The sequence below is a fragment of the Tyto alba genome, unplaced genomic scaffold, assembly GCF_018691265.1.
Source record: "Tyto alba isolate M040663 unplaced genomic scaffold, T.alba_DEE_v4.0 Super-Scaffold_8, whole genome shotgun sequence".
Lineage (NCBI taxonomy): Eukaryota > Metazoa > Chordata > Aves > Strigiformes > Tytonidae > Tyto > Tyto alba.
In genome coordinates this window covers 22,855,221-22,877,746 of record NW_024881329.1, presented here as the reverse complement: position 1 = coordinate 22,877,746, position 22,526 = coordinate 22,855,221, and the positions used below count along the sequence as shown (strand labels likewise).

Sequence of the window (22,526 nt, the reverse complement as noted above, 5' to 3'; positions counted from 1 at the left end):
GGCGTGGTTGGGCACAGCAATCTTCTGCAAGATGCCCAGGATTCCTCCATGGCAGGAAAGTGAGAGATTAACGACAGACTGGGGTTTATTGGTGAAAACAGGTCAACTACAGCACTGCCTTCTCTTTCATGTAATGCCGTGTCATGGTCTGACCCTCCCTCACCCCTTTTCTATCGAGGATGCGTTTGCAAGCCAATGTACCCAATGAGTAGGTATGTAATTATCCCGCATCACAATCTGTGTCATGAAGCTTGTCCGCGTCCTTCCATGATTTCCTGGGGTTTCTGCACCTCCCCCTTGGCCGATGCCCCAGGCACTGTGGGACAGGTATAAAAGAGCTGAGGGCTCTGCAGCCCTCTATCCATCTTCCCCTGCTTGACTCTCCTGATCAACCGGGTAAGTCCAGCTCTCGGAAGCCTCTTGGGGATCTCTCCCTGACCCCCTCGATACAGCCCCTTCCCCACACACACCCTGGCCTAATCCCTGGTGCCTTTTCCAGGACTCCTTGCCTGCCTGAAAGATGTCGTGCTCCAGCCTGTGCAACACGTCCTGTGGGGTGGCCGCTCCGGCCCCTCTGGCTGACACCTGCAACGAGCCCTGCGTGCGGCAGTGCCCCGACTCCACGGTGGTGATCCAGCCCCCGGCTTCGGTAGTCACCTTCCCCGGGCCCATCCTCAGCTCCTTCCCGCAGCACAGCACCGTTGGCTCAGCAGGAGCCCCCGTCATTGGGTCGGGCTTTGGCGGCAGTTTTGGAGGCCGTGGAGGCTTTGGAGGCTATGGAGGCTGGGGTGGCTATGGAGGCCATGGGGGCTGGGGTGGCTACGGAGGCCACGGGGGTTATGGCTGTTATGGGTACGGTGGCTGGGGCCGAGGCAACTGTGGGGTCTGCTAAACCCCAAACATCCATGGAGTGCAGTGCTGCCTCTGCCCTCGGTCTCCGCAAGTAGCCGTCTTGTCTTCTACCACCAGATGCAGGGTAAAGCTTTCAGCCACTCTTTAGGCTGTGGCAAAGCAGCTACTTGAACTTTACAGTCCTTGCTTATTTGCACAGAGTAACCTTGCAGATCTTCACGTGGCTGCTTTAGGGTTTCCAGCACTGCCTCCAAAAGCTCCTGTCTACCCGCAATAGAACAAAGCTGTACTCCTCCTTGGGTGAGGGTCTCCCCAGCTCTGCCCGGCTCTGAGACTCCCGACCTGCAACCAGAAGGGAAAATCTCTAGAGTGGAGCCCAGGGTTGTGCCTTGCTGCAGCCTTACGATTTTTGTGTTTCCAAACCATTGTTTCTGTGTCGTTTTGTTTCCCGCTGTTGCTGCCTGTTGCATTTTCCATCTACATTAAAGAATCCGCATTGCACCGAAAACTTGGTTTTGGGTTGGTTTGTTTGAGTTTGCTCTTCTGATTTTCCATGTTGGCCAGGTATATGTTGATAATGAAGTTCAAGATCCACCGTTAAATATCAGATGGCATGTGGGATAGTGCACAGGGTTTGTGAGAGTTTCAAGACCTTGTGATAGACACCCTTGTGCTGTAGACACAACAGCTACAAACTGTTAAAACTTAGCCCCATACTAAGGAACAGCATTTAAAGGCAGAAAAAAAAATAGTTAATAAATTTGTTCCTTCGTGATCCTTTTCTCAAACAAAAAACATACAATGTCTTCAATTTTTGGAGGCAATGGTAGTTATGGAAACCATGGGGGCTATGCGGGCTGGGGTGGCTATGGAGGCTGTGGGGTTTGTGGATCTGGCGGCTGGGCCCGAAGACACAGATACCTCAACGGCAACTGCTCACCCTGCTAAATTCCATACCTGCTCCACCCAAATACCAAGGTGATCTTCCCAGACACGACGCCCCACAGAAGGACATCTCTTTGGCATTGCTGGGCTCCAGAGCTTGGATGCCTCGTGCCTGCTCGTGGCCACACTCTGCCTTCCTCCTGTCACCCTTGAGCTTCACTTCAGGACTTGCTGCCAACTGACGACGCAGCCCCATGCTGGGTGCCCGATCCTGCGGCACGGCTGATGCTCACACTCACTCTGCCTGCAGTCAGGAGATGTGGGCTGCCCTTGGCCAGGGCCCTGCTCTTCTCCCATCTCCCTCCTCCCCTTGAACCGCAATAAAAGCTGTGTTGCATTACACTGTTGATCCATGTTTTTTCTTCATCCTTCCCACATACCCAATATCCCGAGTGGCAGCCTTGTGTCTGGGTTATCACAGCCAGATCCCACCCAGGGCCTCATCAGGGGCACCTGCGGGAGCTGCCTGGCTTCCTCCTGCTCGCCCTTGGCAGCACGTCCCTCCACCACACAGTTACCTGCACTTGGGGCCGTTCTCACCTCCTTCAGCAACAGCTTCTTGCTTTTTGCCCTCCCCGTCTTCTCCCCACTTTGACCTCCTGCCCTCTGAACACAAGAAGAACTGTTGGGCCCCACAGGGAGTATTCCTCCCACTCTGGCCATTCTGCATGGGCTGCCTCTTCCCCAGGGCTGTGGGGATTGGGGTGCTAATGGAGCCACCACAACGGCAAAGGCTCAGGTCAGAGCTCCTTGGGATGCCATGGGTCGAGAAAGGAGAGGATGAGCTCCCCCCCAGGACCTCCTCACTGCCATGACATCATCCCCTCCAAATTCTTTCACCCCTGCACCACCTCATCCTCCTGCTATTCCTCCATCATGCTGTGTGGTTTAACAACAGGAAGGAACTAAACAGAATGTTGCCACTTATGCATTCCTCCTCTCTCATGTGGGACAGGGAGAAGAAGAAATCTAATAAAGCTCTTGGGTTGGGATAATAACATATTAATAATTATTATATAATATAATAATAATAAAAATATAATAATAATCATTCATAGAATATTAGAGAATATAACAAAAAGAGGAAGAAATAAAACCCAAGAAAATCCAGTGACGTACAATGTACTTGCTCGCCAACCACTGTCCAATGTTCTAGCAGCAACTGCCTCTCCCCATCCATTTCCACCAGATTATGTAGTGAGCATGATGTTGTCTTCTATAGAATATCCCCTTAGCTGCTTTGGGTTAGATGCCCTGGTCATGCTATGTCTTGTGTTGAGTGAGTGGTGGAGTTTTTTGGTGGCAGGGGACGGGGCTATTGGGGCAGCCCCCTGTGAGAAGCTTCTCGAAGCTCCCCCAGCTCCACGTCAGCTCCACTTCTGTTTGGGAAATCGAGCCAATCGGCTACGCCTCCGCGATAACGTATTTAAGAAGGGACGTGGTGACGGGCAGTGGGACTTGTGAGGAAGAGTTGCTGCAGCTGCATGAACACCAAGGTCAGTGGAGGAACGGAGGAAGAAAGGAAGGGGGAGGTGTGCCGGAGCAGAGACCCCCCTGTATCCTGTGGTGAGACGGCAGGGCGGCACCCGCTGCCAGGTAAGTAAGGTGACATATAACACAACTGTAACAAGAAAGACCATGATTCCAGGAACCATTCAATTGACATTATAGCAGGATAAGCAGTTGACATTTTAACAAATTCAGAAGAGCACACAAATCAACCTGTTGTTATCTCAATCCTTCGTCCCTCCCAGCTTCTTGCACACCCGATGCTGTCAGATCTTGGGAAACTGAAAAAATAACTTAACAGAGGATAACCACTACTTAGCCACAACTAAAACATCAGTGAGTTAACATAATTCTCATAAAACATACAAAACACAGCACTGTACCATTAACTAGGAGGAAAATTAATTTCCACCGCCATGCCCTCAGCAAACACACAGGGGACACCACATGAGCCAGGAACTGGAGGATGGCCAAGAGTCAGTTCAGGGGGCCCTGGTCAAACACGAGGATGGGCAGAGACTGAAACATCCTCGAGTGGAAGAATAGACATGCAAGCTTCTGTTCAGGCAGTCGAAAACAAGAAGTCCTGCTCTTGCAATGTTGCTGCCTTTTTTTTTACCTTGCACTGTGTTCACAGTTGCGGGTGAGACATCCTTTCTTCAGCTCCCCAACAGTGACCAGCGTGCTGCCACCCTGCCCTTCCTGATGGCTCTGCCCGGAGCTGTCTCTGTACAAAACCACCTTGTCATGCTGGGATCACAAGAGCAGAAGATATTGGAAAAGGGAGGGAGCTCAGGAGGGTAAGCACGCCAACCTCCTGCTCAAAGAGCATCGTGCTTTGTGTGACTGAGTAACCGTGGCCATTTCATGGCTCTGAAAGGAAACCTTGGAAGACCTGACTGTGTCTATCTCACCCTTTTGCAGTGGCCCCCACCTCCAGCTGGGCACAGGGGCATGGCCAGCAGCCCTGTACATGAAGTGGTCATCTCTCCATTTCCTGGGAGATCCAAATGTGACTGTTAACAAGCCATTGAAAGGGGGTAGTCGCTGACATGCGGTTTTTGCAGAGGATTTGGAAGAGCTTCTGCTAGACACCAATGGCACTTTCACCGATTTGGCAGGGTCTTTGGGAACACGTTGTGTTCATTCCTAGTGGGAGACCAGAGGAAGCTCAGTGGCACGAGCTCTGCAAGACCCAGCTGGGATTGCCATTGTCCCTTGTAACACATTGAGCAAACTGCTCAAATGCTCCAAGGGCATGACCGTAGGAGACACAAGCAGCCCAGACCGACACATCCTGAGGTTTGGGGGAAGTGGGAAAGAATCAGGAAGGCTGAGGAAAAACCATGGTTCGACACTGTGATGTAATGCACAGCTTTTATTGCAGTCTTAGAGGGTGGAGGGAGCTGGGAGAAGAACAGGGCCCTGGCCAGGGCCTTCCCCTGCTTCCTGGCAGTGAGGAGGGTACAACGAGCATCAGCTGTGCTGCAGGAGCAGGCACCCAGTGCAGGTCTCTGTCACTGAGGGGCAATGAGTCTTGAAGGGATGGTAAAGCGGGACAGGAGGAAAGCAGAATTGGGCCCCAACCATGTACGAGGCATCCAAGCTCTGGAGCGCAGCAATGCTGAAGGGATGTCCTTCTATAAGCATTGTTTTGGGATGTGCCAAGTCCTTTTCCTGAGGTCTACTTCATCTCTCCTTGGAACCAGTGAGGAGCTTAGCAGGAACCGCAGTTGCCACTGAGGTACCTGTTGCCACGGCGCCATCCTCCATATCCACAACCCCCATAGCCTCCGTAGCCCCCATAACACCCATAGCCTCCATAGCCCCCATAGCCTCCATAGCCACCCCAGCCTCCATGGCCTCCATAGCCACCCCAGCCCCCATATCCCCCATATCCCCCATAGCCTCCATAGCCACCACGGCCACCAAAACTGCCACCAAATCCGGATGCAATGACGGGGGCTCCCGCTGAGCCAACAACACTCTGCTGTGGGAAGGAGCTGAGGATGGGCCCGGGGAAGGTGACCACCGAGGCTGGGGGCTGGATCACCACCGTGGAGTCGGGGCACTGCCGCACGCAGGGCTCGTTGCAGGTGTCAGCCAGAGGGGCCGGAGCGGCCGCCCCACAGGACGTGTTGCACAGGCTGGTGCACGACATCTTTTGGTTTGGTAAGGCTGCAAGACAAGACAGAGCTACAGCTCAGTGCAAGGCCTGACCCCAAATCCCTCCTGGCTCTCTTGCACTTCAGATCTGTGTCCTGAGACATGCTCAGGACCATCTCAGGCAGTTAGAGCAAAAAAACTTTCCAAGTGTCGAAATGCTGGGTTGGACTCCTTCCCTTCATGCTCCTAGTTCTCATTCACCCATGGGAGTGAGGAAAAACTCCCTCATCCAAGGCAGGTGGAAAACCACCGTTCTCCCAAAAAACTTCAATCCCTTGGCATACTCATGGCATCGTACCTACAAGTTTAAATTTCCATCCTTTCCATGTCTCTCAAAAAGTACTGTCACATCCTAACTCTGCACTATAAAACCGTGGTGGAGCAGACAGCAAGAGAGGTCATAAGAAAGCCACTGGTGAGGAAGGAAAGAGCGAGGTAAGATTTGGACTTACCACAGTGATCAGGAGAGTCAAGCGGAGGAAGATGGATAGAGGGCTGCAAAGCCCTCAGCTCTTTTATACATTTCCCAGGCTGCCCGGGGCACCAACCAAAGTGGCAGTTGCAAACATCCCAGGTAATTTTGAATTCAAGCTGACAAGATGCATGTCACTGATAGGGATGGGAGACAATTATATGCCTCCTCAATGGGGACGTTGGTGTACAAACGCGCCCTGAAAAAGAAAGAGCTGTAGGGAGGGATTGTCTGTGACACGTCAGTACATGAAAGACCAGGCGACGTTGTAGCTGAACTCGCAGCACCAATAAACCCCAATCTGTCCCTAATCCCTCGCTTTGCTTACGTGGAGGAATCCTGGGCATCTTGCAGAAGATTGCTGTGCCCAACCACGCCGCACTCAGCAGCAGCCCAGCCACGTGCCCAGGGCCAGCAGTGCCCAGCATGCCTGTGCCTGTGGGGAGCGTGGCCACGTGCGGCCTGGTTCCCTGTGGGTGCTTGGGCAGCATCTCCCGGCACAGTCCTCAGTGCCCAGCTGAGTCACGCAGCCCCTGCAAAGAGGGCTTGGGGAGGATCGTGCTCACAGACATGAGGCTGCGGGGACCTGGCAGTGACCGGGTCCAGTTGCTGCCCTTCTGCTTCTCCATATACGTCCCCCATCTCAGAGATCTCCCCTGCTCTATCTCACTGTTGTGCCCATCACGTCTCTACCAGCTCCCTGGGCATTTCTGGTTTTGCCATGCCTGGGACCCGTCTCCTCTACTCTTTGCATGGGCGTCATGGGAAACCTGAACCTAAAAGTCTGAATGTCCTCCAGACCCTTAGAGATGGGCAACGAATAGAGATACCTGTGGACCCCAGGCCCATGATATGCACAGCTGTTGCTGGCATTTGGAGGTGGTGTGTGTTTGGAAGTCACCCTGAGCGTGTGGAATGGCTTCTCCCTTTGCCAACATCCCAGGGCATTTGTTTACCAGCCTGTAAAAGAGAGGGAATGACAGGCGCGATGGCTGCACCCAGGATCGAAAAGCAATTCTGCAAGATGTCCAGGATTCTTCTAGAAAAACAAAGTGTGGGAGATTAAGGAGAGATTGGGGTTTATTGGTGCCACGAGATCACCTATAGGGTTTCCTGATCTTTCATGTAATAGCATGTTATGATCTCTGCTCCCATCACCACTATACTCTCCTAGATGAGTTTCCAGGACAATGTATCAAATGAGTAGGTATGTAATTGTCTCACATCACAATCTGTGTCATAAAGTTTGTTCGCGTTCTTTCATAATTTCCTGGGATTCCTGCCACCGCCCCGTTGGCTGATGCCCCAGGCACTGTGGGACAGGTATAAAAGAGCTGAGGGCTCTGCAGCCCTCTATCCATCTTCCCCTGCTTGACTCTCCTGATCAACCGGGTAAGTCCAGCTCTCGGAAGCCTCTTGGGGATCTCTCCCTGACCCCCTCGATACAGCCCCTTCCCCACACACACCCTGGCCTAATCCCTGGTGCCTTTTCCAGGACTCCTTGCCTGCCTGAAAGATGTCGTGCACCAGCCTGTGCAACACGTCCTGTGGGGCGGCCGCCCCGGCCCCTCTGGCTGACACCTGCAACGAGCCCTGCGTGCGGCAGTGCCCCGACTCCACGGTGGTGATCCAGCCCCCGGCCTCGGTGGTCACCTTCCCCGGGCCCATCCTCAGCTCCTTCCCGCAGCACAGCACCGTTGGCTCGGCAGGAGCCCCCGTCATTGGGTCGGGCTTTGGTGGCAGTTTTGGAGGCCGTGGTGGCTGGGGTGGTTATGGAGGCTATGGAGGCTATGGGGGCTGGGGTGGCTATGGAGGCTATAGTGGCTGGGGAGGCTATGGAGGGTATGGAGGCTGGGGTGGCTATGGAGGCTGTGGGGGCTGGGGAGGCTACGGAGGTTATGGAGGCTGGGGTGGCTATGGGGGCTGTGGATATGGTGGCTGGGCCCGAGGCCACAGATACCTCAACGGCAACTGCTCACCCTGCTAAACTCCTCACCTGCTCCCGCCACACACCGAGGTGATCTTCCCGGACACGACGCCCCACAGAAGGACATTGGCATTGCTGGGCTCCAGAGCTTGGATGCCTCGTGCCTGCTCGTGGACACACTTGCCTTCCTCCTGTCACCCTTGAGCTTTACTTCAGGACTTGCTGCCAACTGACGACGCAGCCCCATGCTGGGTGCCTGCTCCTGCGGCACGGCTGATGCTCACACTCACTCTGCCTGCTGCCAGGAGATGTGGGCTGCCCTTGGCCAAGGCCCTGCTCTTCTCCCAACTCCTTCCTCCCCTTGAACCGCAATAAAAGCTGTGTTGCATCGCAATGTTGTCTCATGTTTTTTCTTCATCCTTCATGGAATCATAGTAGCATAGAATTACAGAATGGTTTAAGTTGGAAGGGACCTTAAGATCCCATGGTCATGGACACCTTCCACTTGACCATGTTGCTCAAATCCCCGTCCCATTTGATCTTAATCCCTTCCTTGGAGGGGTAAGACACAGCTTCTCTGGGCAACCTGGTCCAGTGTCTCACCACCCTCACAGAAAAAAATTTCTTCCCGATATCTAATCTAAATCCAAACTCTTTCACTTTAAATCCATTAACCCTCGTTCTATCCCCACACCCCCTGAGAAAGAGTAGCTTCCCCACCTTTTCTGTAGCCCCTCTATGTACTGGAAGGTTGCTATAAGGTCTTCCCAGAACCTTCTGTTCTCCTGGCCGAATAACCACAACTCTTTCAGCCTGGCCTCACTGGGGAGATGCTGTATCACCCTGATCATCTTTGTGACCTCCTCTGGCCCCACTCAAGCAGGTCCACGTCCTTCTGATGTTGAGGAACCAGACCTGGACACAGTACTGCAGGGAGTTCTCCCCGGAGCGGAGTAGAGGGGAAGAATCCCCTCCATCAACCCGCTGCCCACATTTCTCTTGATGCAGCCCAGGGCATGGCTGACTTTCTGGGTCGTGAGCTCACATTGCTGGCTCAGAGGCAGTTTTCCATCCACTGATACCTGCGAGTCCATCTCTGCAGCGCTGCTCTCAACCCACTCATTGCCCAGCTTGGAATTGTGCATGGGATTGCCTCAACCCATGTGCAAGACCTTACACTTGGCCTTGTTGAACACTAGATGTTTGCCCAGGCCCACCTCTCCAGCCTGGACAGGTCCCTCTGGATGGCATCCCTGCCCACCAGCGTGTCACCGCACCACACAGGTTGGTGTCATCGGTTAACTTGCCGAGGGTGCACTCCATCCCACTGACCATGTCGCCCACAAAGACATTAAGCAGCACCAGTCCCAACACCGACCCCCGAGGAATGCCACTCGTCACTGCTCTCCACTCAGACATCGAGCCGCTGACCGGAACTCTTGGAGTGTGACCCTCCAGCCAATTGCTTATCCAGTGAGTGGTTCATCCCTCAAATCCATATCTGCCCAATGTAGAGACAAGAATGTCCTGTGGCACGGTATCAAATGCTTCGCACACATCCAGGTAGATGACATCAGTTGCTTTTCCCTTATCCGCTACCTCTGTAACCCTGTCATAGAAGGCCACTAAGTTTGTCTGGTACAACTTGCCCTTAGTGAAGCCATGCTGACAGTCACCAATCACCTCCTCATTTTCCATGCGTCCTAGCACAGTTTCTAGGAGGATCCACTCCATCATCTTGCCGGCTATAGAGGTGAGACTGACTGGCCTGTCTTCCTGGGTCTTCTTTTTTTCCCTTTGTAAAAATGGGGGTTATTTTTCCCCTTTTCGTGTCAGTCTGTCAGGACCTTCACCGGGCTGCCACGACTTCCCTAATATGATGGATTGTGGCCTAGCCACTTTCTCTGCCAGTTCCCTCAGTTTTCCACAGATGCATCTTATCAGGTGCCATCGAGTTGTGCACCTTCAGGTTCCTTAGATGGTCTCAGACCTGCTCTTGTCCTACAGTGAGTCATTCTTCATTCTGCCAGACCTCACCTTTGCCTTCTGCTTCTTGGGTGGTGTGGCTGGAGCCCTTGATAGTGAAGAATGAGGCAAAAATGTTGCTGAGTATCTCACCATCCTCACCATCCCCAGGCAGAGATTCATGACACATTCTCTTCATCCCCACTGCCTGTGCTTCCTAAAGAGCCTGTACCCTTCCATTGCAACACTCCAGTCATAGGAGTCATCCCACCATGTCTCTGTGATGCCAATAAGATTGTCGCCCTGCAGATGTACGCACGTCTCTAGCTCCTCTTGTTTATTCCCCATCCTATATGCATTTGCAAAGAGGTATTTAAGCTGGACCCCCGAGGAAGCTGCCTTACTGACTGGAATTCCTTTGTGCTGCTCTTCAGGTGCTCTCCTGCTGACCCGTGACCCATTTCCAGGCTCTGGGCATCTATTGCCGGCACCAGCATCAAACTGGTAGGACAGTGCACGCAGTGTGGCCAGGAACAAAGGCAACACTGAGGACCTCATCGGTGGCACGGGGGTGGCCCTAGTGCCGGGGCACTGCAGGATGGTGTAGGAGATGACTTGTAACTCCTCGAAACAAGGACTGAGAGAAGCCACCTAAGGGAAGCATAAACAATAGCGAGAGATGAGACTTGGCAAAGATAAAGGATGTGAGGGGGAGCGGGGAGAGGAGGCCCTCCGAGGCGAGGAATGTCTCAGACACTCACAAGTAACAAAACTACACAGCACAGCACCGTGCGCTTGGCAGGAGCCCCTGGCATTGCGTGGGAATATGGTGGCAATTTGGAGACCAAGGCGGTTTTGGAGGTTATAGCTATGGTGGCTGGGGTCCTCTGGATGCAGTGGTCCCTGAGGTGGCCATGGAGGCCATGGTGGTTGTGGATATGGTGGTTGTGCACGAGGTAAAAGGTACCTCATAGGCAACTGTAGTTCCTGCTAAGCCCCTCACTTGGTCCAGTCACGGATGAAGAATGGCTCTGGAAAAGGCCATGGATGAACCATCACTCTTCCAAACCCTTTTCAAAATTAACATGCCAGGTCTTATCTAATTTCATTGGCTTGTTAACAGTCACATTTGGAGCTCTGTGGAAAGGGGGAGATGACCCCTTCATGTACAGGGCTGCTGGCCATGCCCCTGTGCCCAGCTGGAGGTGGGGGCCACTGCAAAAGGGTGAGATAGACACAGTCAGGTCTTCCAAGGTTTCCTTTCAGAGCCATGAAATGGCCACGGTTACTCAGTCACACGAAGCACAATGCTCTTTGAGCAGGAGGTTGGAGTGCTTACCCTCCTGAGCTCCCTCCCTACCCATGTATTTTCTGATCTTGTGATCCCAGCATGACAAGTTGGTCTTGCACAGAGACAGCTCTGGGCAGAGCCATCAGGAACAGTAATGTGGTAGCACAGTGGCACTGCTGGAGACCTGAAGAAAACATGTCTTCTCACGTCTTCAAGGATGTTTGTCTCTATCTATCCTTATCTGTGGCCAGGTGTCCCTCAACAAGTTTACATCCTCAGTAACTTCCAAGGGGAAATCGATCTGTGTCATGCAGTGACATGCTGGAGGGAAGGGACGTCATCCAGAGGGACTTGGACAGGCTCAAGAGGTGGGACTGTGTAAATCTCATGAAATTTAACACGGCCAAGTGTCAGGTGCTCCCCATGGATGGGAACACTCCCAACCTCTGATCCAGGCTGGCTGAGGAGTCGATGGAGAACAGACCTGAGGAGAAGGACTTTTGGGTATTAGTGGATGGAAAACTTGACAATGAGCAAGCAATGTGTGCTCGCAGCTCAGAAAGACAACTGCAGCCTGGGATGCATCAAAGACGTGGGGCCAGCAGGTCAAGGGAAGGGATTCTCCTCCTCTGCTCCACAGCGGGGAGACCGTCCTGCAGTGCTGGGTACAGCTCTGGGGCCCCCAACATCAGAAGGACACAGACCTGCTCAAACAGGGCCAGAGGAGGCCACAAAGATGCTCGGGGGGCTGGAAAAAGTCCCCTATGGGACAGGCTAAGACAGTTGGGAGTGTTCAGCCAGGAGAACAGAAGGTTCCAGGGAGACCTTCCAGTAATTAAAGGCGATAAAGGAAAGGTGGGGAGTGACCCTTTATCAGGGGGTGTGGGTATAGGATGAGGGGCACCTGTTTTAAACTGAAAGAGAGTAGATTTAGATTAGATATAAGAAAAAAATTATTTTCTGTGAGGGTGGTGAGGCACTGGAACAGATTGCCCAGAGAAGCTGTGAATGCAGGCTTCCTGGAAGTGTTCAACACCAGGTTGAAACAAACCTTAAGTAGCCTGGCCTAGTGGATGGTATGCCCGCTAACACCAAGAAGGTTGGAATCATAAGAACATCAAGGAACCTTCCAAACCAAAACATTATGTGACTCGAAGTTTCTAAGTTATTATGATTCTACGCTGGATGTAGCAAAACCATAGGTCAACATTGTAATGCAACACAGCTTTTATTGCGGTTCAAGGGGAGTAAGGAATTGGGAGAAGAGCAGGGCCCTGGCCAAGGGCAGCCCACATCTCCTGGCAGCAGGCAGAGTGAGTGTGAGCATCAGCCGTGCCGCAGGAGCAGGCACCCAGCATGGGGCTGCATCGTCAGTTGGCAGCAAGTCCTGAAGTGAAGCTCAAGGGTGACAGGAGGAAGGCAGAGTGTGTCCACGAGCAGGCACAAGGCATCCAAGCTCTGGAGTCCAGAAATGCCAAAGAGATTTCCTTCTGTGGGGCGTCATGTCCGGGAAGATCACCTTGGTGTGTGGCCAGAGCAGGTGTGGAGTTTAGCAGGGTGAGCAGTTGCCGTTGAGGTATCTGTGGCCTCGGGCCCAGCCACCGTATCCACAGCCCCCATAGCCACCCCAGCCCCCATACCCTCCATAGCCACCCCAGCCTCCATAGCCACCCCAGCCTCCGTAGCCTCCATACCCTCCATAGCCCCCATAGCCCCCATAGCCTCCATAACCACCCCAGCCACCACGGCCTCCAAAACTGCCACCAAAGCCCGACCCTATGACGGGGGCTCCTGCCGAGCCAACGACACTCTGCTGTGGGAAGGAGCTGAGGATGGGCCCGGGGAAGGTGACCACCGAGGCCGGGGGCTGGATCACCACCGTGGAGTCGGGGCACTGCCGCACGCAGGGCTCGTTGCAGGTGTCAGCCAGAGGGGCAGGGGCGGCCGCCCCACAGGACGTGTTGCACAGGCTGGTGCACGACATCTTTCAGGCAGGCAAGGAGTCCTGGAAAAGGCACCAGGGATTAGGCCAGGGTGTGTGTGGGGAAGGGGCTGTATCGAGGCGGTCAGGGAGAGATCCCCAAGAGGATTCCGAGAGCTGGACTTACCGGGCTGATCAGGAGAGTCAAGCAGGGGAAGATGGATAGAGAGCTGCAGAGCCCTCAGCTCTTTTATACCTGTCCCACAGTGCCTGGGGCATCGGCCAAGTGGGCGGTGCAGAAACCCCAGGAAAGTATGAAAGGACACCGACAAACTTTATGACACAGGTTGCGATGTGAGACAATTACATACCTACTCATTTGATACATCGGTGAAGAAATGCATCTTAGAGAAGGCACGAGTGATGGGAGGGACAGAACATGTCATGCCATTACATGAAAGATCAGGCAACCCTATAGTTGATCTCGTGGCACCAATAAACCCCAATCTCTCCTTAATCTCCCACACTTTGTTTTTCTAGAAGAATCCTGGACATCTTGCAGAATTGCTTTTCGATCCTGGGTGCAGCCATCGCGCCTGTCATTCCCTCTCTTTTACAGGCTGGTAAACAAATGCCCTGGGATGTTGGCAAAGGGAGAAGCCATTCCACACGCTCAGGGTGACTTCCAAACACACACCACCTCCAAATGCCAGCAACAGCTGTGCATATCATGGGCCTGGGGTCCACAGGTATCTCTATTCGTTGCCCATCTCTAAGGGTCTGGAGGACATTCAGACTTTTAGGTTCAGGTTTCCCATGACGCCCATGCAAAGAGTAGAGGAGACGGGTCCCAGGCATGGCAAAACCAGAAATGCCCAGGGAGCTGGTAGAGACGTGATGGGCACAACAGTGAGATAGAGCAGGGGAGATCTCTGAGATGGGGGATGTATATGGAGAAGCAGAGGGGCAGCAACTGGACCCGGTCACTGCCAGGTCCCCGCAGCCTCATGTCTGTGAGCACGATCCTCCCCAAGCCCTCTTTGCAGGGGCTGCGTGACTCAGCTGGGCACTGAGGACTGTGCCGGGAGATGCTACCCAAGCACCCACAGGGAACCAAGCCGCACGTGGCCATGCTCCCCACAGGCACAGGCATGCTGGGCACTGCTGGCCCTGGGCACGTGGCTGGGCTGCTGCTGAGTGCGGCGTGGTTGGGCACAGCAATCTTCTGCAAGATGCCCAGGATTCCTCCACGTAAGCAAAGCGAGGGATTAGGGACAGATTGGGGTTTATTGGTGCTGCGAGTTCAGCTACAACGTCGCCTGGTCTTTCATGTACTGACGTGTCACAGACGATCCTTCCCTACAGCTCTTTCTTTTTCAGGGCGCGTTTGTACACCAACGTCCCCATTGAGGAGGCATATAATTGTCTCCCATCCCTATCAGTGACATGCATCTTGTCAGCTTGAATTCATAATTACCTGGGATGTTTGCAACTGCCACTTTGGTTGGTGCCCCGGGCAGCCTGGGAAATGTATAAAAGAGCTGAGGGCTTTGCAGCCCTCTATCCATCTTCCTCCGCTTGACTCTCCTGATCACTGTGGTAAGTCCAAATCTTACCTCGCTCTTTCCTTCCTCACCAGTGGCTTTCTTATGACCTCTCTTGCTGTCTGCTCCACCACGGTTTTATAGTGCAGAGTTAGGATGTGACAGTGCTTTTTGAGAGTCATGGAAAGGATGGAAATTTAAACTTGTAGGTACGATGCCATGAGTATGCCAAGGGATTGAAGTTTTTTGGGAGAACGGTGGTTTTCCACCTGCCTTGGATGAGGGAGTTTTTCCTCACTCCAGTGGGTGAATGAGAACCAGGAGCATGAAGGGAAGAAGGAGTCCAACCCAGCATTTCGACACTTGGAAAGTTTTTTTGCTCTAACTGCCTGAGATGGTCCTGAGCATGTCTCAGGACACAGATCTGAAGTGCAAGAGAGCCAGGAGGGATTTGGGGTCAGGCCTTGCACTGAGCTGTAGCTCTGTCTTGTCTTGCAGCCTTACCAAACCAAAAGATGTCGTGCACCAGCCTGTGCAACACGTCCTGTGGGGCGGCCGCTCCGGCCCCTCTGGCTGACACCTGCAACGAGCCCTGCGTGCGGCAGTGCCCCGACTCCACGGTGGTGATCCAGCCCCCGGCCTCAGTGGTCACCTTCCCCGGGCCCATCCTCAGCTCCTTCCCACAGCAGAGTGTTGTTGGCTCGGCAGGAGCCCCCGTCATTGCGTCGGGCTTTGGTGGCAGTTTTGGCGGCCGTGGTGGCTATGGAGGCTATGGGGGCTATGGGGGCTATGGGGGCTGGGGTGGCTATGGAGGCCATGGAGGCTGGGGTGGCTATGGAGGCTATGGGGGCTATGGAGGTTATGGGTGTTATGGGGGCTATGGAGGCTATGGGGGTTATGGGGGCTACGGAGGCTATGGGGGTTGTGGATATGGAGGATGGCGCCGTGGCAACAGGTACCTCAGTGGCAACTGCGGTTCCTGCTAAGCTCCTCACTGGTTCCAAGGAGAGATGAAGTAGACCTCAGGAAAAGGACTTGGCACATCCCAAAACAATGCTTATAGAAGGACATCCCTTCAGCATTGCTGCGCTCCAGAGCTTGGATGCCTCGTAAATGGTTGGGGCCCAATTCTGCTTTCCTCTTGTCCCTCTTGACCATCCCTTCAAGACTCATTGCTCCTCAGTGACAGAGACCTGCACTGGGTGCCTGCTCCTGCAGCACAGCTGATGCTCGTTGTACCCTCCTCACTGCCAGGAAGCAGGGGAAGGCCCTGGCCAGGGCCCTGTTCTTCTCCCAGCTCCCTCCACCCTCTAAGACTGCAATAAAAGCTGTGCATTACATCACAGTGTCGAACCATGGTTTTTCCTCAGCCTTCCTGATTCTTTCCCACTTCCCCCAAACCTCAGGATGTGTCGGTCTGGGCTGCTTGTGTCTCCTACGGTCATGCCCTTGGAGCATTTGAGCAGTTTGCTCAATGTGTTACAAGGGACAATGGCAATCCCAGCTGGGTCCTGCAAGAGCATGTGCCACTGAGCTTCCTCTGGTCTCTCACTAGGAATGAACACAACATGTTCCCAAAGACCCTGCCAAATCGGTGAAAGTGCCATTGGTGTCTAGCAGAAGCTCTTCCAAATCCTCTGCAAAAACCACATGCCACCGACTACCCCCTTTCAATGGCTTGTTAACAGTCACATTTGGATCTCCCAGGAAATGGAGAGATGACCACTGCATGTACAGGGCTGCTGGCCATGCCCCTGTGCCCAGCTGCAGGTGGGGGCCACTGCAAAAGGGTGAGATAGACACAGTCAGGTCTTCCAAGGTTTCCTTTCAGAGCCATGAAATGGCCACGGTTACTCAGTCACACGAAGCACAATGCTCTTTGAGCAGTAGGTTGGCGTGCTTACCCTCCTGAGCTCCCTCCCTTTTCCAATATCTTCTGCTCTTGTGATCCCAGCATGACAAGGTGGTTTTGTACAGAGACAGCTCCGGGCAGAGCCATCAGGAAGGGCAGGGTGGCAGCACGCTGGTCACTGTTGGGGAGCTGAAGAAAGGATGTCTCACCCGCAACTGTGAACACAGTGCAAGGTAAAAAAAAGGCAGCAACATTGCAAGAGCAGGACTTCTTGTTTTCGACTGCCTGAACAGAAGCTTGCAAGTCTATTCTTCCCCTCGAGGATGTTTCAGTCTCTGCCCATCCTCGTGTTTGACCAGGGCCCCCTGAACTGACTCTTGGCCATCCTCCAGTTCCTGGCTCATGTGGTGTCCCCTGTGTGTCTGCTGAGGGCACAGTGGTAGAAGATGCTACTGATGTCCCCGTCATGGCTCCTATGGCTGGGTGCTTTTGCGGGGAGCGCCAGTATTGTCTACTTTGTGTGCTGGAGAGCAAGGAAAGGAATCAAAGTTCCAGCAAAATCTGATCCACAGCAAAAGGCTGTGGGGATCTCTCCTATTATTCCGGGGCAGAGCTGTGTCCTCTGGCAGTGGATGGCTGGAAAAAAGGAACACTGGGATGAGCTTCTGCAACAGCAGTGGGGGCACCATGGGACCAAATCTTCCCCAAGTGCAGTGGAAGACAGGGGAATTTCAGAACAAGGAGGTGGTTTGGGGGTGCAGGATTGTGGAGGATATGGAATCAGGCATCTGGGGAGGTGTTAGGGGGGTGTTCACCGTCTCCTTTCTGGACCCACTGCCTCCCAAGGAGCTCTGACCTGGGGCTTTGCCATTGTGGTGGCACCATTATCACTCCAATCCTCACAGCCCTGGGGCTACAGGCAGCCCATGGGGAACATCCAGCGTGAGAGGAAAAATCCCTGTGGGGCTCAACAGGTCTTCCTGTGATCAGAGGGCAGAAGGCCAAATTGGGAAGAAGACGGGGAGGTCAAAAAGCAAGAAGCTGTTGCTGAAGGAGGTGAGAACGGCCCCAAGTGCAGGTAACTGTGTGGTGGAGGGACGTGCTGCCAAGGGCGAGCAGGAGGAAGCCAGGCAGCTCCCGCAGGTGCCCCTGATGAGGCCCTGGGTGGGATCTGGCTGTGATAACCCAGACACAAGTCTGCCACTCGGGATATTGGGTATGTGGGAAGGATGAAGAAAAAAAATGGATCAACATTGTAATGCAACACAGCTTTTATTGCGGTTCAAGGGGAAGAGGGAGTTGGGAGAAGAGCAGGGCCCTGGCCAAGGGCAGCCCACATCTCCTGGCAGCAAGCAGAGTGAGTGTGAGCATCAGCCGTGCCGCAGGATCGGGCACCCAGCATGGGGCTGCGTCGTCAGTTGGCAGCAAGTCCTGAAGTGAAGCTCAAGGGTGACAGGAGGAAGGCAGAGTGTGGCCACGAGCAGGCACGAGGCATCCAAGCTCTGGAGTCCAGAAATGCCAAAGAGAAGTCCTTCTGTGGGGCGTCGTGTCCGGGAAGATCACCTTGGTGTGTGGCCAGAGCAGGTATGGAATTTAGCAGGGTGAGCAGTTGCCGTTGAGGTATCTGTGGCCTCGGGCCCAGCCGCCAGATCCACAGCCTCCAAAGCCACCCCAGCCCCCATACCCTCCATAGCCACCCCAGCCCCCATATCCCCCATATCCCCCATAGCCTCCAGAGCCACCACGGCCGCCAAAACTGCCACCAAAGCCCGACCCAATGACGGGGGCTCCTGCCGAGCCAACGGTGCTGTGCTGCGGGAAGGAGCTGAGGATGGGCCCGGGGAAGGTGACCACTGAGGCCGGGGGCTGGATCACCACCGTGGAGTCGGGGCACTGCCGCACGCAGGGCTCGTTGCAGGTGTCAGCCAGAGGGGCCGGAGCGGCCACCCCACAGGATGTGTTGCACAGGCTGGAGCACGACATCTTTCAGGCAGGCAAGGAGTCCTGGAAAAGGCACCAGGGATTAGGCCAGGGTGTGTGTGGGGAAGGGGCTGTATCAAGGCGGTCAGGGAGAGATCCCCAAGAGGCTTCTGAGAGCTGGACTTACCCGGTTGATCAGGAGAGTCAAGCAGGGGAAGATGGATAGAGAGCTGCAGAGCCCTCAGCTCTTTTATACCTGCCCCACAGTGCCTGGGGCATCAGCCAAGGGGGTGGTGCAAAAAACCTCAGGAAAAGCAAGTGGACAAGCTTCATGACACAATTTATGATGTAAAAAAATTAGATGCTTCTTCACTGGGGCCATTGACATGCAAATGCACCATGGAGAGGATAGAGGTGCTGGAAGGCATGGCCTATGACATACCATTACATGAAAGACAGAGTTCTGCTGATACAGCTGACCAGGCTGTGCCAGTAATACCCAATCTCTCCCTAATCCCCCCTGTTTGCTCACGTGCCAATACCCTGAGCATCTTTCAGAAGCGCTTTGCACTCTGCAGCCATCACGCCTGTCATTACCTCTCTTTTACAAGCTGGTAAACAGAGGCACCGCGGTGTTGGGCAAAGGGAGAAGCCATTCGACGCGCTCAGGGTGACTCCCAAATGCTCACCGTCTCCCTGTGCCTGTGAGGGCTGGAGGCATTTCTGTGCAAGAAGTCAAGAGCATCTCTAAGCCTTGGCCACCTCCATGCCCCTACTTGACAGGGTGTATTGGGGTTGTGCCGATTAACTGCCATGGAAAGAGCAGGGGCAGCCTTTGCATTGTGGGGTGAAGAGCCATACGAGCAGGGGCTCAGTGCATACATGGGCCGGGAGCAGTGAGATCAGGTGCCATGGTAATGTCTGAGGGGTGACGTTCAGGGACTGCTGAAGTGCAGGAAGGGTACCAGGACACTCTCAGCTTCCTTGGCCACATGACTTTGAGCACGATCCTCCCCAAGCCCTCTTTGCAGGGGCTGCGTGACTCAGCTGGGCACTGAGGACTGTGCCGGGAGATGCTGCCCAAGCACCCACAGGGAACCAGGCCGCACGTGGCCACACTCCCCACAGGCACAGGCATGCTGGGCACTGCTGGTCCTGGGCACGTGGATGGGCTATTGCTGAGTGATGCGTGGGTGGGCACAGCAATCTTCTGCAAGATGCCCAGGATTCCTCCACGGCAGGAAAGTGAGGGATTAAGGACAGACTGGGGTTTATTGGTGAAAACAGGTCAACTACAGCACTGCCTTCTCTTTCATGTAATGCCGTGTCATGGTCTGACCCTCCCTCACCCCTTTTCTATCGAGGATGCGTTTGCAAGCCAATGTACCCAATGAGTAGGTATGTAATTATCCCGCATCACAATCTGTGTCATGAAGCTTGTCCGCGTCCTTTCATGATTTCCTGGGGTTTCTGCACCTCCCCCTTGGATGATGCCCCAGGCACTGTGGGACAGGTATAAAAGAGCTGAGGGCTCTGCAGCTCTCTATCTATCTTCCCCTGCTTGACTCTCCTGATCAACCGGGTAAGTCCAGCTCTCGGAATCCTCTTGGGGATCTCTCCCTGACCGCCTCGATACAGCCCCTTCCCCACACACACCCTGGCCTAATCCCTGGTGCCTTTTCCAGGACTCCTTGCCTGCCTGAAAGATGTCGTGCACCAGCCTGTGCAACACGTCCTGTGGGGTGGCCGCCCCTGCCCCTCTGGCTGACACCTGCAACGAGCCCTGCGTGCGGCAGTGCCCCGACTCCACAGTGGTGATCCAGCCCCCGGCCTCAGTGGTCACCTTCCCCGGGCCCATCCTCAGCTCCTTCCCACAGCACAGCACCGTTGGCTCAGCTGGAGCCCCGACCATTGGATCGGGCTTTGGCGGCAGTTTTGGAGGCCATGGTGGCTGGGGTGGTTATGGAGGCCATGGGGGCTATGGGGGCTGGGGTGGCTATGGAGGGTATGGGGGCTTTGGTGGCTTTGGAGGTTGTGGATCTGGCGGCTGGGCCCGAGGCCACAGATACCTCAACGGCAACTGCTCACCCTGCTAAACTCCACGCCTGCTCCACCCACATACCAAGGTGATCTTCCCGGACACGATGCCCCACAGAAGGACATCTCTTTGGCATTGCTGGGCTCCAGAGCTTGGATGCCTCGTGCCTGCTCGTGGCCACACTCTGTCTTCCTCCTGTCACCCTTGAGCTTCACTTCAGGACTTGCTGCCAACTGACGACGCAGCCCCATGCTGGGTGCCTGCTCCTGCGGCACGGCTGATGCTCACACTCACTCTGCCTGCTGCCAGGAGATGTGGGCTGCCCTTGGCAAGGGCCCTGCTCTTCTCCCAACTCCCTCTTCTCCTTGAACCGCAATAAAAGCTGTGTTGCATTACAATGTTGATCCATGGTTTTTCTTCATCCTTCCCACATACCCAATATCCCGAGTGGCAGACTTGTGTCTGGGTTATCACAGCCAGATCCCACCCAGGGCCTCATCAGGGGCACATGCTGGAGCTGCCTGGCTTCCTCCTGATTGCCCTTGGCAGCACATCCCTCCACCACACAGTTACCTGCACTTGGGGCCGTTCTCACCTCCTTCAGCAACAGCTTCTTGCTTTTTGACCTCCCCGTCTTCTCCGCAATTTGGCCTCCTGCCCTCAGAACACAAGAAGAACTGCTGAGCCCCACAGGGATTTTTCCTCCCACTCCGGCCATTCTGCATGGGCTGCCTCTTCCCCAGGGCTGTGGGGATTGGGGTGCTAATGGAGCCATCTCAACGGCAAAGGCCCAGGTCAGAGTTCCATGGGATGCATGGGTCGAGAAAGGATAGGATGAGCTCCCCGCCAGTACCTCCTCAACTGCCATGACTCCATCCCCTCCACTTTACTGCACCAGTGCACCACCTCATCGTCCTGTTATTTCTTTGTCTTCCACTGCAACTGGGTGAATTTTGGTCCCATGGTACCCCCACTGTTGGTGCAGAAAGTCTTCCTGGCATTCCTTGTGTCACCTGCCCACTGCCTGAGGACACAGCTCTGCCCAGGAATGACAAGAGATCCCCACAGCCTGGTGCTGTCGACCAGAGTTTGCTGGCAGTGTCTGGTCTGTGGGAACCTCTCGATTTGATGGAACACTTTTGGATTCTGTGGCAGTTTTGGAGTCTATGGAGTCTGTGGGAGGCTATTTGGTCTATAGATGTTATGGATTTTATGGGGGCTACAGAGGCTATGGGGGCTATGGAGCATGTGTGGGCTATGGGGTCTATGGGGGCTTTGGGGGGTTATGGATATGGTGGCTGGTGCCGAGGTCACAGATGCCTCAGTGACAACTGTGGGGTCTGCTAATCCCCAAACCTCCATGGAGTGCAGTGCTGCCTCTGCCCTCGTTCTCCACAAGTAGCCGTCTTGTCTTCTACCACCAGATGCAGGGCAAAACTTTCAGCCACTCTTTAGGCTGTGGCAAAGCAGCTACTTGAACTTTACAGTCCTTGCTTATTTGCACAGAGGAACCTTGCAGATCTTCACGTGGCTGCCTTAGGGTTTCCAGCACTGCCTCCAAAAGCTCCCGTCTACCCGCGATAGAACAAAGCTGTACTCCTCCTTGGGTGAGGGTCTCCCCAGCTCTGCCCGGCTCTGAGACTCCCGACCTGCAATGGGAAGGGAAAATCTCTGGAGTGGAGCCCTGGGTTGTGCCTTGCTGCAGCCTTACAATTTTGTGTTTCCAATCCATTGTTTCTGTGTCGTTTTGTTTCTTTCCTGCTGTTGCTGTCTGTTACATTTTCCACCCACAGTAAAGAATCCACATTGAATGAACATTTTTTTTTTTTTAATTCTGAACTTGTCCTTCACTGTGGCTGAAATTACGTCTGCAACTGAGCAATGATGTGAAATGTTTGATGGTAATTCACTTGGTAAAAGCATTTGTGGAAGCTCTGAGTTTCCCTCAGAAAAGCTTTTTGAACTGAAAGGGAAGGAAGTTACTAGCATATGATTAGCTTCATTATGAAAGAGAGCTTTGAAAAGTGAAATACCCCTTTCTGTTTTGCGAGGTCTGTAGAGGAATGAAAACTAAACTAGTGCTGTATTTCTCACTAATTCATGCTCTGCACCCTGTTCCCTGCC

At 54.1% G+C, this 22,526-nt stretch overlaps 7 protein-coding genes across 14 annotated transcripts; 4 read left to right on the top strand and 3 right to left on the bottom strand.

Annotated features, from left to right (window-relative positions):
- The first annotated feature begins 520 nt into the window (after positions 1–520).
- On the top strand, positions 521–1,800 carry LOC122152584 (claw keratin-like). Of its 3 annotated transcripts, none has more exons than XM_042785249.1 (2): positions 521–809; positions 1,673–1,800. In XM_042785249.1, the coding sequence occupies exons 1-2, from the start codon at positions 521–523 to the stop codon at positions 1,798–1,800; spliced, it is 417 nt and encodes a 138-aa protein (XP_042641183.1). The 3 variants fall into 3 exon arrangements, with proteins under 3 accessions (XP_042641183.1, XP_042641182.1, XP_042641184.1); XM_042785248.1 differs by having other exon boundaries at positions 521–843; positions 1,707–1,800; XM_042785250.1 differs by having other exon boundaries at positions 521–860; positions 1,727–1,800.
- Positions 1,801–5,023: 3,223 nt separating this feature from the next.
- LOC122152578 (claw keratin-like) lies at positions 5,024–5,467 on the bottom strand. 2 transcript variants are annotated; one of them, XM_042785237.1, is made up of 2 exons: positions 5,134–5,467; positions 5,024–5,097 (listed from the first exon to the last, which is right to left on the bottom strand). In XM_042785237.1, the coding sequence occupies exons 1-2, from the start codon at positions 5,465–5,467 to the stop codon at positions 5,024–5,026; spliced, it is 408 nt and encodes a 135-aa protein (XP_042641171.1). The 2 variants fall into 2 exon arrangements, with proteins under 2 accessions (XP_042641171.1, XP_042641170.1); XM_042785236.1 differs by having other exon boundaries at positions 5,024–5,467.
- Positions 5,468–7,460: 1,993 nt separating this feature from the next.
- Positions 7,461–7,931, top strand: LOC122152580 (claw keratin-like). 2 transcript variants are annotated; one of them, XM_042785244.1, is made up of 2 exons: positions 7,461–7,713; positions 7,777–7,931. In XM_042785244.1, exons 1-2 carry the CDS (start codon positions 7,461–7,463, stop codon positions 7,929–7,931), a joined length of 408 nt encoding a protein of 135 aa, XP_042641178.1. The 2 variants fall into 2 exon arrangements, with proteins under 2 accessions (XP_042641178.1, XP_042641177.1); XM_042785243.1 differs by having other exon boundaries at positions 7,461–7,776; positions 7,831–7,931.
- A 4,745-nt stretch (positions 7,932–12,676) lies between these two features.
- On the bottom strand, positions 12,677–13,111 carry LOC122152577 (claw keratin-like). The gene has a single exon (XM_042785235.1). It carries the CDS (start codon positions 13,109–13,111, stop codon positions 12,677–12,679), a length of 435 nt encoding a protein of 144 aa, XP_042641169.1.
- Positions 13,112–15,107: 1,996 nt separating this feature from the next.
- On the top strand, positions 15,108–15,578 carry LOC122152579 (claw keratin-like). Of its 4 annotated transcripts, none has more exons than XM_042785241.1 (2): positions 15,108–15,378; positions 15,433–15,578. In XM_042785241.1, exons 1-2 carry the CDS (start codon positions 15,108–15,110, stop codon positions 15,576–15,578), a joined length of 417 nt encoding a protein of 138 aa, XP_042641175.1. The 4 variants fall into 4 exon arrangements, with proteins under 4 accessions (XP_042641175.1, XP_042641176.1, XP_042641174.1 ...); XM_042785242.1 differs by having other exon boundaries at positions 15,108–15,414; positions 15,478–15,578; XM_042785240.1 differs by having other exon boundaries at positions 15,108–15,450; positions 15,505–15,578.
- A 2,459-nt stretch (positions 15,579–18,037) lies between these two features.
- Positions 18,038–18,427, bottom strand: LOC122152583 (claw keratin-like). The gene has a single exon (XM_042785247.1). It carries the CDS (start codon positions 18,425–18,427, stop codon positions 18,038–18,040), a length of 390 nt encoding a protein of 129 aa, XP_042641181.1.
- A 1,494-nt stretch (positions 18,428–19,921) lies between these two features.
- Positions 19,922–20,460, top strand: LOC122152582 (claw keratin-like). Its single transcript, XM_042785246.1, has 2 exons — positions 19,922–19,946; positions 20,050–20,460. Exon 2 carries the CDS (start codon positions 20,071–20,073, stop codon positions 20,458–20,460), a length of 390 nt encoding a protein of 129 aa, XP_042641180.1. The 5' UTR covers positions 19,922–19,946; positions 20,050–20,070.
- The last annotated feature ends 2,066 nt before the right edge of the window (positions 20,461–22,526 follow it).